Source organism: Lissotriton helveticus, chromosome 5_1 (assembly GCF_964261635.1).
Source record: "Lissotriton helveticus chromosome 5_1, aLisHel1.1, whole genome shotgun sequence".
In the NCBI taxonomy this organism is placed as follows: domain Eukaryota; kingdom Metazoa; phylum Chordata; class Amphibia; order Caudata; family Salamandridae; genus Lissotriton; species Lissotriton helveticus.
In genome coordinates, this window is record NC_136065.1 from 1851094032 (window position 1) to 1851112539 (window position 18508).

The 18508-nt window shown below is 44.5% G+C and overlaps 1 protein-coding gene across 2 annotated transcripts in view; it reads right to left on the minus strand.

Annotated features, from left to right (window-relative positions):
* Positions 1-1267: 1267 nt before the first annotated feature.
* LOC144753845 (uncharacterized) overlaps positions 1268-18508 on the minus strand; it is a 353072-nt gene continuing 335831 nt past the window's right edge. For both annotated transcript variants that reach the window (XM_078641400.1, XM_078641399.1), the window contains exon 4: positions 1268-1746. In XM_078641400.1, the coding sequence (XP_078497526.1) occupies positions 1489-1746 (258 nt within the window). In that variant the 3' untranslated portion in view covers positions 1268-1488. The remainder of the gene's footprint in view (positions 1747-18508) is intronic.

An 18508-nucleotide genomic window follows, 5' to 3' on the forward strand; every position in this document is an offset into this window, starting at 1 on the left:
CACCTCTGGAAGCGTCGACGACGGGGTGGACGTCGTCGTCGTAGTCTTCGTAGACATTGAACATGTCGTCGTCAACGTAGGCACAGCGTCGACAGATCTCGTAGTCGGCGACGGACGCGTCGATGGTCCCGTCGACGAGCTGGCGCCCGTTTTAGATGACGAGGGCACAGCTTGGGATTGCGACTCCAGAGAACCTGGTCCCGTAGGCGTGGAAGCTTGCAAATCCCGTGGAGAAACAGATCTAGAAGCGTCGACGAGCTTCTTTTTCTTCAGAAAAGGAGATGGCATCTCAGTCTTTGACCCACGCTTGAGAGAGGCTTTGGAATGGAAAGAAGACACGCTTTCCATGTCAGAAACTGCACCTTCAGAAGTCTTCAACTTCTGTAGCCACAGAAGGAGACGGGCCTCTCTATCCTTCAGTGTCTTAGAGGAGAAGGTCCTCCAAAACTTGCAGTTTTTAACTTCATGGTCCGGATAAAGACAGTAAATACACTTACTGTGAGGATCTTCATGTAAGAGGCGAAGCTTCCCACAGGAGGAACAAGGTCTAAATAGAGATTTTTTAGGTGTAGACATCTTAGAGTTGAAATAAGCATAAAAGTTTGAAGAAAACTGAGCAGAGCTCAGGGAGACTCCCTTCACACGATGTGCGGTAGAAAATCTGAGGGCTTGAGCTTCTGAGGAGAAGGTTCTAGAGGGTGCTGCTGCCTGATTGGCTGGAATGTGGACTAATATAATTACTCTGATATGTTACTAAAGTGAATTCGCCCTTTAAGGCTTCTATGGGCCTTTTAAGTTCTATGGTACTTTTATCTTTATTTCTATATTTTATATGTATTACATTTTATACGTACATGTATAATGATGATATTTTCTATATGTATATATATATATATATTTTACTACTGTTTTATGTACCATGGGACTCCCACTTCGACAACGGGGAATATTCAAGCATGTGAATCTATGAAAGACACCCCTAATACTGGAGAATGGTAGTTGATTTTTTATGTAATCTTCATGGGTTGGCCTACGTGGGCAGGGATGCCACATGCCAGATGGTTTGTAGGATGTGCAGGTATATAAGTGAAAGGGTTTATAGAAACCACGCATATACTCAAAAGTGAAGCCAAAGGTGGGGCACAAAGCTGGGTCCAGGTCTGACATGATGTTGACGAGGAAAAATAAAACGGGCAAAGAGAACTACTCCGTTTTCATTGCAGAATGGCATTTCAGCATACATAGCATGGACTCTGAATCATGAATAGCAAATATTTATTGTAGGGGATTTAAAAACATGCAGAACATTGCCATAGAGTTGAGATATTTATAATTGCAAACTCACTGTTACAGAATCGAGTATGTGCACAGGTTAAAGGTATAGAATGTACATAATTATACCTTGTGGTTGCTTTTTTATTGTTTTGCATTACTCCTTTTACAGTGCTGCTTAAGGAGTTTCAAATGTCCTAGGCTTTCCTGCATTCATCACAAAGAGAGCACATTCTTGGACCTTTTCTTGCCTCGATTTCTGGGTCGGCCCATCTTCATGTGGGAACGTGGTCCCTGGAGCAAGGGCAAGACAGGGGGAAAGAGCCCTGTGCCTGACGGATTTGTTTTTACTGCATCAGAGCCAACGTTGACGTGAGAATCACATTTACACAGAGGAATTTCATCGAAGACCATTTCGCCACCTTCACCGTTCCTGGCGTTTTCATCAATGGCACTGAACAGGTCACGCATCACCTGGGCAGAGAAAGGAGAAGTTACAATGTAAGTTGAGATCACGGGACACCCCAATGTCCATCCACTGTCTAACTTGATTATTATTGTATGTCAGAAAATAAAAGATAACAAGTCAAAAGTGCATCAACAAACCTTGAAATCTGGTTGTTATTGTTCTTGGAACTAGAGTAAGCTCTCGTTTAAACATTACTGTGCATGCTGTTTCCATCAGTAATAGGTTATGGAATGTAAACGCCCATTACCTACATTAGGAACCTGAACCAAACCAAAAGGAGGGCATAACACATGTAGCCACTGCGCAAACACTGCCTTTAGAATTCATTGTTAACATTAACGAAGTGGATATTCTGAGGCAGGCACACATTTTCAACATCACTAATCAATGCGTTTATTTACTAAGAATTACAAATATCACTGACTGTAATTCCATTGGGAAGTTGTATTGCTGTATTTCAGATTGTCTCCCACTAGCAAACGGAGTGTCGTGCAGGGGTTGAAATAGTTGCAAGTGATATCACGGCAACATTTCAGCAAGTTCAATGACATGAACCTTGAAAACTTCAAACCCTCAACTCTCACAGAATGCCAAATCACTTGTATTCACCTTGGACACCAACGTCCACCTCAGGGAAGACATTGCAAAAATACAAAGATGGCCTGATACTATCTCCATTGCCACTCCTTGCTGGTCCACACCATCTTCAAAACAAGCTGCATCGTTTACAAAGCCACCATGACCAGCACCTATGCTTAAGCTTAGCTCCTAAGGATTTCCTCATCATACCTGACGCCACCTGACATGGTAGCACTGAATTCAAAGACTTGTTGCAAGAATAACAAACTTTAGGGACATACAGCTGTAAGTTATGCATCCAGTTGGTAATTTCAATAAACACCCATAGCTATTAAACCTAGGGGACACTAACTATAACTGTTTTCTTCATAGGTTCATAGGTTTGTGCTGATTGAAATCCAGTTCATTCAGAGCGATCCGCTGTAGCCAATTAATGAAAGTGTCATGGCACTTGCTGCTTGTGAGATATTGGGTTATTAATTGAGAGGGGTGGGAACCCACCTCAAACAATGATTTCAATTCTTGCCAGGATGAACCACTAAAGTCACTAAATTAACGTGAGCTCATCCCCCTGGTAGCTATTACACAGAGCAGGCAGGCTTAACGTTGAGGCAATGTGTAAGTATTTATGCAGAACTGAAATAGGAATAAAGTCACAACACAAGAGAAATCCTAAACCAATTTACGAAAAAGTAATAGTGAAAAGTAAAAGTTTTAATACATTAAATGAGAAAGAAACGGAGTTATGAATTTTCAAAAGTTTAAATGTAAAAACAGCACCTGCACAAAAGGTACTATGTGTCAACTGCAGTGGCACGTCATGGTCCACTGAGATGGGACATGGGTTGTGTACAGAAACCAGGCTTAACCCATTTTAAAATGCTCAGTGGGGTAAGTTGCAGGCTGTGGCTGGAGTGGGCTTCATGCTGTCGGATACCTGCTGGACAACATCTTGGTGAATCTGTTGAGCTCTGAGGGGGAAAAATTAGAATTTTGTGCCTTCGCTAGCCGGATACAATTTGCGCCTTCATCCGGTAGAGATTTCTACCTTTGGTCAGTTTTGTGGAGCTTGGATTATTTCAATGGGAAAGGTTGCAGGCTTTAGCCAAAGAGGGCTACATGAGGCCAGACACCGTCTCTGCAAGAGCCTACTGAATTTGATTTACTGCTGCATAAAGAACATAGCAGGAACTACAGGGATCTTTGGCCCAGCATCAGGGACATTTTAAGGATATTTGTGGTCCTGGGCCAAACGTATTTTGAGGGCCCCTGTTTGGAACAGTTTCAAATTTATGATCCAATTTTAGCTCATTCATGCCCTATTTGGCCAGTGACGTGTGTTTTCAATATTGTAACACAGCAGCTCACTAATATTAATGCGGATAATCTCTATAACACCCTCCCATTTCTCATATGTGAGGTCTGTTTTGATCTAAAAGAAACCTATTTTTAATGGATGTTGCATGAAAGGTAGACACAGCATTTCTCAGAAAAATTTCTGTAACAGACGTTCACACATCACCCACACTAAAAATAAATTAAAGAAAAATGGTATTTCAAACAATCTTTTGAAAAATTATTCAAGGTCATAAGAGCAAGACTTTGCAGAACAGAGCAGACTATCAGGGCAGCCCTGAAAGGCTAGGGCCATAGCCCACTTTAGCCATGCCTTAAGACGTCTCTACCCAGAGATAATGCACTTCCATCACATTGGCTTGGCAGGCTGGTCACAGTCCCCCACCAGTTCTCAAAGCTGAAAAATGGCAAAAGGTATCTAAGTCCCAGGATTCAAGATTTGTTAGGTGGAGTACACTTTGACATTAGTCAAGGATCCAGGACCTTGGGGACAACACTTGGGGGGTAAAGACTCACTCTAAAAGATGCCAGCAGCAGGGTCCAGGGCAGGTGCAGTTGGAACTATTCAGGTGGAAATGCAGGAAAAGGGTCATAACATGTTCTGAGGAAGGTACTGTGGGTGTCACATTTATTGACACCAGCCTGGGGGCGGGGATGACTGCTGGACCCTCTCTAGCCAATGGGTAAAAGTACCCCTGGGTAACCCCATGCACTTTTGCAGCACTCCCTGTGTGCAATGAGTACCAAGGTACCCCTCTGTGCCCAAAACCAATATAGTGATTCAGAAAAGGGGGTGGTGATGAACAGAGTGCCTGAATTAAGCAGACCACTCTTACCCAGTCCAAAGATCAGGGCTTGATCCATCACCGTTTTTTAGCTCACTGCACCATCCCAGCTCAGAACTTGGCTATATGCAAATTAGTCTGTTCCTGTCCCTGTGCATGATGGGAACAGGGCAAACCAAACTACCAAGCCAATTCTTGTACTGGGAAGGAAACAAGCTTCCGGGGACCGGTTTCTGCCATTTCAGGCGTCGTCGGCCCGGCTTGCCGACGACGCCTGGAATGGAAGAAACCGGTCCCCGGAAGCTTGTCTCCTTTCTGGTGAAGAATTGGCTTGGTAGTTTGGTCTGCCCTGTTCCCATGATGCACTGGGCCAGGGACAGACTAATTTGCATATAGCCAGGTTCTGAGCTGGGATGGGGCAGTGAGCTAAATAACGGTGATGGATCAAGCCCTGATCTTTGGACTGGGTAAGAGTGGTCTGCTTAATTCAGACACTCTGTTCATCACCACCCCCTTTTCTGAATCAAAACCAATATAGTATACCCTTTATTCCCATGTGCAGCCGTTTCATTCACACCCTACTGGTGTTGCCAGGGAAATGCATAACCCCTCCGATCACTTTAAACCAGTTCTGGGGGCAGCTCCTCTTCCATTGGGCCTGGTGCCTGACTAGCTAGGAGGACAAAGAAAGGTGGCAGGGCAAGGTATTAGCCACATCTGCTTGTGACAGAACAGACCCTTTGAAGTTAAGTTCCTGTGCACAGACCAGATCGTCAGCCTGCAAGAGAAACAGATACCCAAGGCCATTGGTTCACCTCCTGGAGCAAGTTGATAGCTCCTGGATGACAGTTGCAGCTCATGCAAATGGGCCTCTAGTGGCATTAGGCAGGTAACAGGTCCCTTTCTAAAAGTACCTGTACTAAATTATGTATTACAAATCCGACTTTACCAATGAATTGGGCTTGTAATAAACTTTTTTGGAAGTCCAAGAATTTACGTTGTAGCTGTGTCTTAGGAGGAATTAACATTATTAAAATTAATACTGTATCCCAATGCTTTCCTATGGAATAGCTGACCCTGCTACTGCGAAAATGGCTTTTTAGGGCTTTTTTACTGTAAAATTAAACCGTTACATGTCCTACTTTTAAATACCATGCACCCTGCCTTATGGGAAGTAAAGCCTACGTATGGGGTGACTTATTAATATTTGAAAAGAAGGTTTGGGTTTGTCAAAAGGGGTGATTTTGACAGTTTTAATTTGCAGTTTAAACTTGCACAGTGATGCAACACATGGCAGGCCTGCAGTCATGTTTGCATTGTCGCTGCAGTGGGTGGCACAATGTGTGTTGCTATCCACTAGTGACATTTAACATGCAGGCCCTGAGTACACTTTGGATAACACACAGTAGGAACTTGAAGGTAAGCTATATATGCCAATTAAGGGGTATGTCAATGTCATCATGTTGAAAGGGGAGCACAGGCACTTTAACCCTGGTTAGCAGATGTAACATTCACACAGTTCTACAGCCAGCTAAGACAGTCAAGCCAAAACATATGGGGGCACACCTCACAAAAGATTGCCACTTCCAACACTGTTGATGTCAGAAACAACAGCATTGTTACTGGTTTCTTTTGAAGCCTTTTTAAAATAAGAATCAAAATGGGAACATTACCTTTGAATATGAAACTTATATAAGTTTGACTGGCTATTTTAGATGTAGCCGATATTGTCTAAATGGGCCTAATCTATTCTGGGGTATAAAGATAACCTCAAACTATGCAAAATAAAATCTGCCACTAATGCTGGATTGTAGCAAATTTATGAAGACATGTTTGTGGCAAAGCTAGTAAATGATTCTTTGCACACTGAAATAATATATTTTCTGATCCCGGAGTTCTGCGGCCAGATGTAGGACTATTTTATTTTGTCCCTAGCAATTTGCGACTAATTGCGAATTACAAATTGCGAGGCGCAAAATAAAATGTAAAACAGTATGTTTAACACTATTTGTGATTCATAATGGGGTCTCAAATTGCGAGGGTCATTAATATTAATGAGCCTCTCGCAATTTGCAACCCTATTGGGAATGACTGGCCCTCCCAGGGATGGTGGCCTGCTGGGCTCAGCAGACCATCATGTCTGAGACTGCTTTTAAATTATGCAGTTTTTTTTTAAAAAGCAGGCCGTTTTCCTTAAAGGAAAACGGGATGCATTTTAGAAAAAAAAGAAATGTTTTTGTTTCCTTTTTTAAGGGCAGGCAGTGGTCCCTGGGAGAAGGAGGAGACGGCGTTGACTTGCTGGGTCATTGACAGCGATGAGTCCAGGATGACCCCCAGGTTGCGTGCGTGGTCAGTGGGCATCGGTGAAGCTCCCAGTGTGGCCGGCCACCATGAGTCGTCCCACGCGGAGGATGTGGATCCGATGACGAGGACCTCCGTCTTGTCCAAGTTCCGTTTCAGGCGGCTGTTCTTCATCCATTCGGCGATGGCCTTCATACCTTCATGGAGGTTAGTTTTGGTGGTGGTGGGGGCCTTGGTGAGGGAGAGGATCAGCTGGGTATCATCTGCGTATGAGATGATGTTGAGGTCATGCAATCGGACGATCTTGACGAGCGGTGCCATGTAGATGTTTAAGAGTGTCGGACTGAGTGACGATCCTTGGGGTATGCCGCAGATGATCTTTGTGTCTTTAGATCGGAATGGAGGGAGGCATACATTGTGGGTTCTGCAGGTGAGGAAGGAGGTGGTCCAGTCCAGGGCTTTGTCGCGGATCCCTGCGTTGCGGAGGCATGTGAGCAGGGTGTGGTGGCAGACGCTGTCGAAGGCGGCCGAAAGGTCCAGGAAGATGAGGGCCGCAGTTTCTCCGTTGTCCAGCAGGGCCCTGATGTCATTGGTGGCAGGGATGAGGGCTGTTTCGGTGCTGTGGTTGCTGCGGAAGCCGGATTGGGATGGGTCCAGGTTGTTGTTCTATTCGAGGCCTGTTGACAATCTTCTCAATTACTTTCGCCGGGAACGGGAGTAGGGAGATGGGTCAGATGTTTTTGAGGTCCTTGGGGTCCGCCTTGGGTTTCTTGGGTAAGGCGTTGATCTCGGCATGCATCCAGCTCGCCAGGAAGGTGGCGGTCTCGAAGAAGTTGTTGATGATCTTGCTGAGATGGGGTGCGATGGTGGAGCTTGCTTTGTTGAAGATGTGGTGCGGGCAGGGGTCTGATGGTGAGCCGGACTGGATGTTGTTCATGATTTTGATGGTGTTGTCATTGTTGACGTGGATCCAGGAAAGCAGGGGGTCGGTGTGGCTGAGGAGCGGGGAGACTCAGGTGTCGGTGTCTGTCGGGGGGCCTAGTTGTTGAAGCAGTAGTGAATGTCTGCGATCTTGCTGTGGATGAAGGTGGCTAGGGATTCGTAGAGGTCCTGCGATGGCAGGATGTTGTTGGAGTTGGAGCTGGGGTTGGAGAGTTCCTTCACTATGTTGAAGAGCTCTTTGCTGTTGTGTGCATTATTGTCAATACGTTCTTTGAAGGAGGTCCTTTTGGCAGTTCAGATGAGTTGGTGATGTCTGCTGTGACTATTCGTGGTGCCACTTATTCTCGAGCCTGAGGCAGGCCTTCTTGGATGCCTGGAGGTCGGCGGCGAACCAGGTGTCCTTTCTGTCGGTGCATCTGTTAAAGGGTTTCTTGATCTGGGCAAGAGTGTTGGCGCAGTCGTCGATCCATTTCTTGAGGTTGCGGGCGGCAGTGCCATGTCAGTGGTGTCAGTTGGTGGGTTTTGGGAGAGGGTGGTGTTTAGCTGGTCTTCAGTGACTTTGCTCCAGCTGCGGCGGGGGGCCCGTTGTGTGTGGTGGTGGGCGATGGGCTTCTCGAAGGTGAAGTGGATGCAGCGGTGGTCGATGCAGTGGAGTTCAGTGGTGTGGCTGAAGGTGACGGGGTTGCTGGCGGAGAAGATGGGATTGAGCGTGTGTCCGGCAGAGTGGGTGGGAGTCGTGATGAGCTGTTTGAGTCCGAGGTTGTTGAGGAGGGTGGTGGAGTTGCTGACGTTGATGTTCTCGAGGTGGTAGTTCAGGTCTTCGAGGAGGATTTAGTCCGTGGACGCAAGGGCGTGCATGCTGACGAAGTCGGAGATGGAGTCACTCAACTGTGGCCGGGGGGTCTGTAGATGAGGGTTCCTCTGAGGGTGGTGTTGGGGTCAATGTGGATCTGGATGTGCAGGTGTTCGGCAGCGCTGAGGGTGTCGTCGGTGCTGGTCGAGATTCTAAGGGTGTTTCTGTGGATGATTCCCCCTCCTGCTCCATCGGTACGGTCACTGCGGGTGATCTTGTAGCCGTCAGGAATGGCTATGGCGATGTCGGGTGCCGAGGTGGGGTTCATCCAGGTCTCTGTCAGGAAGGCGATGTCAGGGGAGGAAGAGTCGAGTAGGTCCCAGAGTTCGATGGCATGCTTGCGGGGGGAGCGGGTGTTGAGTAGTATGCATCTGAGGTTGTTGCGACCTACCCCAGTGAGCGTGGTGGTTGCTTGGAGGCTGGTGTAGCTGCAGTTCCGGCAGGAGAAGGGTCCTTGGGTACGCTTCAGGGTGGCCCGGAAGCAGGTGTGTGATCGGCCGGCATTGAGTGTGTGGAGGGTGCTGGCGTCGTAGAGTCGTCGGTGCATTTGTGGGGGCAAGGGGATCTGGCACTGGGCGCGGTCCAGGCACGGACGGGCACAGACGGGCTTGCCTTAGGCAGGCCAGCGGCACGGCAGCAGCACGGCAGGGGCGTGCCCGCTGCGCACGGGTGCGAAGCAGCCGCCATATGTAGGGGAGGTGGGATAGAGGAGCAGCTGGGAGGCGGGAGCGGGACGAATGGGTGAGTGGGGGGCGGGGCCACAGGGGATGCCGTGGCAGGAAACGGGAGAGCAGAATGGGCGGAGATTACAAGACAGAAGGGCAAAATAACAGTACAAAAGGAAATAAAAAGTAATAAAAACAGAATCCAATAAAAAACAGAATTCAGAATCACAACACAAGGCAGACAGGAAAAAGGGGCAGAGCGAGTACCCAGATACCTACGGCCCACCACTGGGTCACCAGGTATGAGGTGCAGGTGGTAGCCTGTGGGTGGAGGAGGGCCTCGAACTCACGGCAGTAGCGGCAGCAGCGAGCTCAGGGACACGGGCACAGCAGGTGGTGCTATACTGCGTGAGAAGTGACCTGCCTGGAACAAGGTCAAGGGCATGGTATTATGGGACATATGTAGCACCATGAGTAGCAGTGACCTGCTACGGCAAGGTCAGCTGAAAGGTGTACTTAAATTGAGAAGAGTGAAGGGTTCGTCCTTGGACAAATCTGGTAACACTATCTCGAATATGCCTTGGTCTGTTCTTTATTAAGCTCCTTGGACCATCGTTCACAGCCTATTATAACGAATTGTTTGACAAAGTGTCAATGAAGGGCATTGAGTGCTGCTTGAAGTGGGTCTCTGAGACTCAGTTGATAGATTAGCCATGGGGATTGATTCTGCAGAAGCTAAGGTGGGGGAATTGTTTCTCTGGAATAGTCACGTATTGGGATTTGTAGTAATTGTGCTACCTCTAAAGGTTTTGCGTGCTGCGTGCTGCCTCCTGCCTCCCATTGGGGCAGATTTCATACAAGCTATTTCACACTTGTTTTCAAGGCCTTTCACGTTCTTTGATACCTGGACTGCAGTTGTCATTCACGCTCCAAATGCATTGCATGAAATAAAAAATAACACCGTTTGCTACATTCTGAATACGAATATGTGCTTATATATAGATTATTGAATTCCCCCCTCCTCGGTGAAATCCTATTAGCTGAGTTAAGGGTGTATTTCTATCAACGCAAGAGGCCACACTGGAAGATGCCTGGCGTCCAGATAATGATGTGGCTCTCTGATTTGATAAAAATGATCTAAACCTTTCATCTATGCCACAGAAAATGACTAATTGAAATGCTCAGAGAGTTAGAGGAAAACTTTTTATTTTTGTATTTTTCCATATTCGGATTTTGTGTTGTTCTATAGCAAATTTAAAATTGCTTTAGTAAATGTATAATCTTCAGTTCAATATCCTGATGACGATAATTGCTTGTAAAATGTTCTCCTTTTGCTTTGTTCAATAAAAAATATGGGTAAAAAAATAAAGTTAGAGGAAAACCTACTAAGAAAAACAGAGATGTATTGAGAATGCCCGGGCCTGTTTGAATGTTTGGAGGTTTCAGAAAGTAAATATTTTATTTGCAGCCTCACAACATTTTTTAGTTCGACATGCAAACCACTGAGGAAGGAGGATACTGTCATGTTTTTCTGTGGTGGTTTACAATAAAACCTGAACATTTGCTTCTGAAAGAGCACTAGCTTCTGAATGTGGAAGCAACAGCCAGCCAGTTTTTAGGGCTCTTATTTAATATCAATCAATCAAACAAAACTTCTTTATTCGGTATTCCATATTAGAAAACCATAAAAGTACAATTTCATAATAAAATCCCGTAAAACAGGAATTTTAAAAGATTAAAAAGTCCAAAGTGATAACATTAAAAAATATGATTTGTTCTCCAGTGATTAAAGTGCAGCAGTACATAACATTGTGGAGGTTAATCACACAGCGCGGTATAACAAATTTCCTTGATTAAAAATATTCCTTTACAATTCATTTCGCTAACCCAAATTTGCCCTATGTTTAATGCAAAACTTCAGAAATCTAACAATGTTTTTCGCCTTGAATGGAGCCTCCAATAATTGTAAAGCAAGGTAAGCGGGACGACATCTCCCAAATCCCAGATGTTTTAATAGCGTGATCAACCAGTGAATTCTAGGCTCCTTATAAAATTTACAAAATAATACAGTGTGCAGAGTAGATTGAATTGAAGTTTCATCGCAGGGGCAAGTTATTGGGTGTATTGCCCAGTTGTTCACTTCTGGAAAAGAGACCAAGTGGTGAAACATGTTCCACCTGCATCGGGTCAGCAAGAATCTTTCGCAACCATTTAGCTCAAACGGTAAGTATGGCTGAATGGCCATGGTAGTTTGTATTGTTAGTACATGTTGGACGGAAGATTTACTTGCCTCATTGGTGAGTCTAAGTTGCTCTAAATGAGTCAGACATAATCTCTTAAATTCTTTTCTGGGTATTTCAGATATTGTTATTGGGGACTGGTAATACTTTGCCAATCCTAGGTCGTACAGAAACTTTTTGATGTACATAAGCCATTTAATTTTACTCCCAGTTTCAAGGACGAGACAGTCCTCTAAGAGCCCTCAGCTGAAATTTGTTGTGTCAGAAGAGCATCGGTTGGAGCTTAACTATATCAGTTATGTAAGTAAGGCCAAGCTCTACATGGCAATTATAGGTAGAAGAGCTTCGAGGGACAGCAAGTAAAAATCTAAGGAAGCAGTTCTCAACTTTTTGTAGGGCTTCAACTTTTCCGTATCCCCACTCACCTGCTCCGTAGGTTGCTACTGTAATACATTTTGCTCGGTAAACTTGAATCAGTTCCGTCGGGGGTCTTCTGCCTAACCTCTGTGTGAAATTAACCAAAGCTGCTCTGGCCCGCATGAAAAGCAACTTCCTTGCCTCTATGGCCTGCCTCCATGAGCATTTGTCATCCATCGGGATGCCTAAATAGGGATACGTTTTTGTCGTCTCGAGTTTTCTATTTTAGACAAAGGTGTCCTGGCTTTCTTGCATCTATTTCCTATGGACTTGGTAAATGTTTTTTTAATGTTTAGTTTAAGGTCAAGGTCGGCCATGTAACGATGATATCTCATCACGGCAAGTTAGAGTTCTACAGGTGTGCGTGCTAGGATCACGGCATCATCGGCGTATAGTAGAGCCGGTATTGGTCGTCCTTTAATTTGGGGTAGGTCCTGGCACCCTTCTAACATGGCAAGTTCCAACCCGTTCGTATAAAGGGTGAAAAGGAAGGGAGCCAGGACACAACCCTGCCTGACTCCCCTCTCGACTCCGAATGAGGCCGTGAGTTCCCCTTGGTTCCAAATCTTACCCTAGTGGTGGCGTTGGTATATAGTTCCCGTAAGAAATTTATTAACGGGAGCTCCACCCCCATGCGCTCTAAAATGTCCCAAAGCTTGGAATGGCTAACGCAGTCAAAGGCTGCGGTGAGGTCAACGTAGGCCATATAAAGATTCCAACGTTTGGCAGTTACATACTTGCCAACCAGGAGGGACAGATTAAGCACTTGGTCTGTGGTGCCAAGCCCTTCTCTAAATCCGAATTGTAGATCAGAACGTTTTCCGTTGTCTACTGCCCATGTCTGCAGACGGTTAAGAACGATACGGCCGGCTACCTTCCCCAGAGAGTCTAGGAGAGATATCGGTCTGTAACAGGATGGACAGTTATGATCTCCCTTTTTGAAAATTGGCACCAGATTTGAATCTGACCAAGAGTCTAGGAGGCCCACAGCACAAGATGCCTCCAGGACTCTTGTCAGTATCGGGGTCCAGAGGTCCATATTATACTTGTAAAGATCTACTGGAACCCCATCCGGTCCAGGGGCTTTTCCACCTTTGCTCACTAAAAGGGCCTGCTCTACTTCCCGGTTAGTAATCCCTAAAGGGATAGGAAAGACAGACTTGGGTGGAAGCAGGGTTGTGTCCTATTTAATAACTTAGTTAACCTCTGCATATCTTTTGTTTTCTGTCAACACAGCATGATCTCACAGCGCATAAAAGAACCGACTGATCTAGAGGGTTTTCAATCCAAATATAATCTTAACGGGTATAACCTTAACACTCATTTGCATGAGGAAGGGGGTCAAAGAGCGGAATAGGCTACCTCCCTCATGAATTCTTTTTAACGTTGGAGCAAAGAGTCTGTAAGGTAGTGCAGAAGTGGTTAGAAATCTTGTCTGCCATTTCTACTGCTTGTTAACCAGCAAATATTTTAGCATAGGGTAGTGTGGGCTCTGTGCCTCAGTCGCATCAAGTAGCCCACTTGGCATCCTACCCTCGGCATCTTACCAATATTGGAAGTGCTTTAATCACTCCTTGACAAAACGCATACTCAAGCTATGAAAGGACTAATGCAGTAACCTTAATGACCATTAGTGGATGGCTAGAGAAAAACAAACTAGACTCCCTGGAGAAATCCTTTTGATTCACAGGATAATTATTATTTAAGCAAACATTACAACTTATATTTCTATTTTCTGTTTTTATTATAAACGTTTTCACTTTCTTTCTGGAGTATACCATAGAAATCTGACATATTTCGATTACACTCACTGTATTTTACATATGTGCAATGGCGGCTCCTCCTCTAAGGCGAAGGAGCATCGTCCCACTCCTTTTTGCAGTTCGACACGGTGCTCAGACCAATCACAATGATGCATTGCAGAGTTGTGATTGGCTGTAGGGGTGCTAGGAGCTCAGATGCTTCCTGCTTCCTGTCTCCCCCAAGAAGCCAGGAAGAGGACATAGGAAGGTCGGCGGTCGGGAGGTAATTGATTTTTTTAACCCATCTTCCCCCCTTCCAGTCCCCCACCCTGCCTCACTTCTGCTTGCAGGTAGCAGCCGCCACTGCATATGTGTTGATTCATAGAGTGAAACTGTGAAGAGGGACTTAAATCATACTGAAGATGGTTCATGGTCTTAGATAGCATACAGAAGATCTTGAATGTACATGTAAAGAAGCCAAACCAAGCCACCTGAACAAGTCCTGGCATTGTGATGTTAATGGTTACCCAATAATTATGTATGGAGGATTAATTTCCAGCACTTATAACCTCTCCTGTCGCTTGACAACCACTCAAGTTTATGGTACTGAGGTATTCTAGGAGCAAGATAGAGAACAGCATGCAGTATCATTAAGTTTCAAGTTTATTTTTATTAGCATAGTTACTCAAAACCATTGCTAAAAAATGTGACGATTAAAAGTTTCTTTATAAATTATGTTCTAGGAAAAAAATTATAAAATTGTTTAGTTAAAACAGAGTTTAGTTTGTTTCCATTATAGTTTATGGTAGGCGGCTGATTTGCTGAATGACTGTTAGCTGCCATGCATTTGGGTGAAGATGTTACTCTGCAGGGGGTGATGTTGGTACCAACGCTTCTTCTCACAGCTATGGCATTTTCTTCTCCACCTTCCTCAAGAACTTCACCAAGTGACAATTCAGCTGCGGGTCCTCAGGTGCAAAGCAGGCCAGCACAGCTAGTCTCTGTGTGCGAATGCCTCTTTAGTTAAAACATGGTTTTAAAAAGGTTGTTTTCGTTCAACCGTCAGTTACAGACTAGGTGCAGCATGTCCTCCTGTGATGTACCACATAAGTGGCAGACAGCGTCAGCTTGGACCTTCAGCCAATGCGGAAAATGTTTTATTCAAGGTAACAGGCCTGGTCGTTACTTTAAGAATTGGGTTTTGGTAGATCTGATGTTTTGCAGTTATGCCTAAAATAATCAATACCTAGTACAGGGCTAGATATTTTTGAGCAGCGGGGGTGGAATAGGTGCTCAGAGTCATCCAGCCGTGAGTCCTTTTTAAAAGGACGCTTTGTCCTCGATCCATGATAAAAGATTTACTGATTTGCATACAAATGTTTGGAAAAGACAGTGGTTGGTGGGTGTTTCCCAGAGCTGGGTTAGCCCCAAGGTGATCTGACTTGTTTGTAAATATTTTGCGGCTGGTGATGTTTGTTGTTCTAACTCTCGCCACAAATACAAGATAAGAGTTCCTGGTCCAGATTTTCGTACCTTGTCCCAAAAGATGATGTATGCCTCTTGTCTTGCCAGGGTCTGCTTTTGGACACCAAACTCTAGCCTGATCTGTGCAGGAGAGGTGTATTTTGGCAAACCAAAAACTATTCAGTACGCTGTTGCAACCGTGCTGTTCAGTAGTTTGAAGTTCCTGCCCCTCTGTGCCTCGCTGCCATAAGCAATTGTAAGTAAATGTTTTGCCCGTATAACTTCAGCTAGTGGGAGGAGTGATGGGCTACTCAATTTATTGTTGAGATTTCTTATTGAAACTGCCAGGGCTGTGCTCTTCCTCCTGATTGAGTTCCTTTGGTCAGCGAAGTGGCCGAGTTTGTCAATAACCACTCCTAAATATTTATATTCCGATACAGAATCAATACGGATGTGCCTCTAGTGCCAGGCCAGTGATTTCTTTAAATTCTTTTTGATTATCATTGTCTTAGTTTTCTCCAAGTTGATATTCAAGCGGTTGGCTTTGAAGTATTCAAGTGTGGTGGTGAGGAGATGCTGGAGACCCACCTTCATCTGGCTAATGAAGACTAAGTCATCTGCATAGAGTAGGCATGGTAGTGCTTAGTTCCCTAGCCTTGGAGTGTTTGAGTTGCTGGGGTTTAATAGGTCTGCAAGGAACAGATTGAAAAGGGTCAGTGCAAGCACATAACCTTGCTTGACTCCTTTTGTTGTTGCTATCCGCCCTCAAAGGGTTGATCAGGGTTGAACAGATTTATTTGGACCCAGGTGTCAGTGTGCAGATGGATTAGCAAGTTAAGCAATGGCTGTGGTATGCCTCATTTGGCCAGCTTTGCCCACTATTTGTTGCAGTTTACATTATCAACTGTAGTCGATGAAGCATAGGTATAATGGAATTTTTGTTTTTTCTCCCTTATCGATCAACAAAGCCATAGTCGTGATATTTTTTACTGTACCAACAGACTTAGAGAACCCGCTCTGGTTTATAAGGATGATAGGATTACCTTCGGCGCATAACTGGAGTTCATCCAGAAGTGTTCCTGCAAAACGTTTTTCCTCGTTATGCAAGAGGGCAACTACGCGGTAATTCTTTGGCAGGGATTTGTCTCCTGACTTAAAGATTGGCGAAATTATCAAAGCCCTCCAGGAGGGGGGTAGTAGGCCAGTCTGCCTTATTTCAGTGAAGAGAGGGCTGAGTGCTTTTGCCCAGGAATCTGCGCCATGTTTGTAGAGCATGCAGTATGATTAAAAATTCAATAAAAATATGAGCAGATTCTTGATCGAGATGAGGATGTCCTCCACAGCCTGCTGATGTTTTGAAGTTATGCCTAAAATAATCAATACCTAGTACAGGGAGGTCTAGAAAAAAACTGAACTTTCAAAGTACATGCATGCTCGATGAACATTTCCAGCGTTCAAAGTAGAGTATAAAGGCCCGATTCACAAAGGGACTTATGACTGGTATGGTTACGAGAATCTCTGCACTCAGGGCTATATCTCCGCACAGCAGTGCTCAGTGTGGAGATTCAGCCCTGAGTGGGGATCCTCCGCCCCAAGTGCGGAGACTCAACACTTGTAACTCTACAAATCGTAAGTCCCTTCATGAAACTGACCCAGAGTGCTAAAGTTGAGTGCTCAACATTCTTGTGACCTTGGGCTAAATAAAAGTAAGGCAGTGGTTTGGAGATAAGCACAGATTTTATTGTTGATTAATGGGTCCATTATACAGATTATTTCATAATTTTCTATTTGCTATTGTTATAGTTGTAACCCCAATATTTGTAAATTGCCAGGTTGCTCCTTTGAGATGGGGCAAATGTATCTTTGTTGAATAAATAATGGTAACGGTGGTGATGATGATGATGACGCAGCATGGAACTGCTTATGTGAATATGATCATCCAGTTCACTGTTGGCTGCCTTAGGCAGAATGGTGTTTATGGTAATACTGTGTTTTCAAAAGTGGGTTTCAGCACTAGTTCAGAATGTTCATGGAGAATTTAAATGAATTTTGAAGCTACTAGAAAAATTATGAAAAATACTTACCTCAGAGATGTCTTATTTAATTTGGCAGATTTAAATGATCCAGTAAATTGTTACTTTGTAGATCGATCTAGGCATCTATTGACACTGACTATTTGTAAATAGCAAAAGGTGAGTCCAGCTAATGAAATGTTGAAGGGGTGACACACAAAATGTGCTTTAATATAAAAACACCACGGGCCTAATTACAAGCTAGGCGGTCCATGGGACCGCCAAACTCATGGTGGTGATCCCCGGACCAACAATTAATAGTGGGAAAGGCACTCCTAATTATCAATTACAATACTCAAAGTAGGTTTAAACTCAACAAACATAATCACTCATGCGTGCTACAGAAGGAGATGCTGTGTCCAAACTGCATCAAAGAATTAAACATGCATTGAAATCAAGCGGAACCGCTTGCCCTCTGTGCACTGTTGCAAATCCACAATGGAAACTTCTTCACCAAGTTTTATCAAATTATATCAAAAAAATGCAATACAAATTGTTCCTTTGTTTACATTTGCGTATTTTTACTTAGAGATCATCAAGTATCATCATTGCATAACATACAATTCATTTGCGAAAATACATTAATGTATTGATCAGATCAATCCGAACAACAATATTTCATCATAAGTGTTTGAGTTGTGACAACGAATCAGTCATTTCTCTTGCCCTTGCCCAATGCATTTCGGGCCCTCCGGCCCTTCGTCGGGGGCGGTACCTAAAAGAGCAAAAAAACATAAATCTTATCACTGAACTGAGTGTGGTTCATCAAAATGCTAGGTCCATAGCGAGTCACTGTATACAAAATAGGTACTGTGGTTAAATTTTTAACAGAAATCAAAGTGGTTCAACTCCCTAGTCTTTTGCATTATACTCACTTCAAAGCCAACTGAAACTTTATGTCAATGGACGTGTTCAACAAAAGCCAGTGTGGAGGATTATCTCAGCCGCTCTATGGAACAAAAACAGGGTGCCTATGTTATAACTCTGACACGACAATTGCTTGGAACAAAAGGACGCAACAATGTGCCTCACTACTTACTCGCAAAATGAGCACACCGTGTGGGGATGCGGATTCTTACAAGAACGGCTAATCTGCTTGTGCGAAAACGAAAAGCACAGAGATTTCTGCGTGTGTGACTCTGAACAATGCGAAGAGAATACTATCTAGAAAACAAGAAAGAAGTGGTCTCATGTTATGAGATCGATATGTGCCTTGATCAAGACATTACCCAAACATAACTCTCAATAATTGCCTGTCCGGGTAATAACCCGCGTCTATCAACACATGTTACAACGAGCAACTAAACGCACCTCTGAAATTGCAGCTGCGCGAACCAGTAGTCTGCAGTTT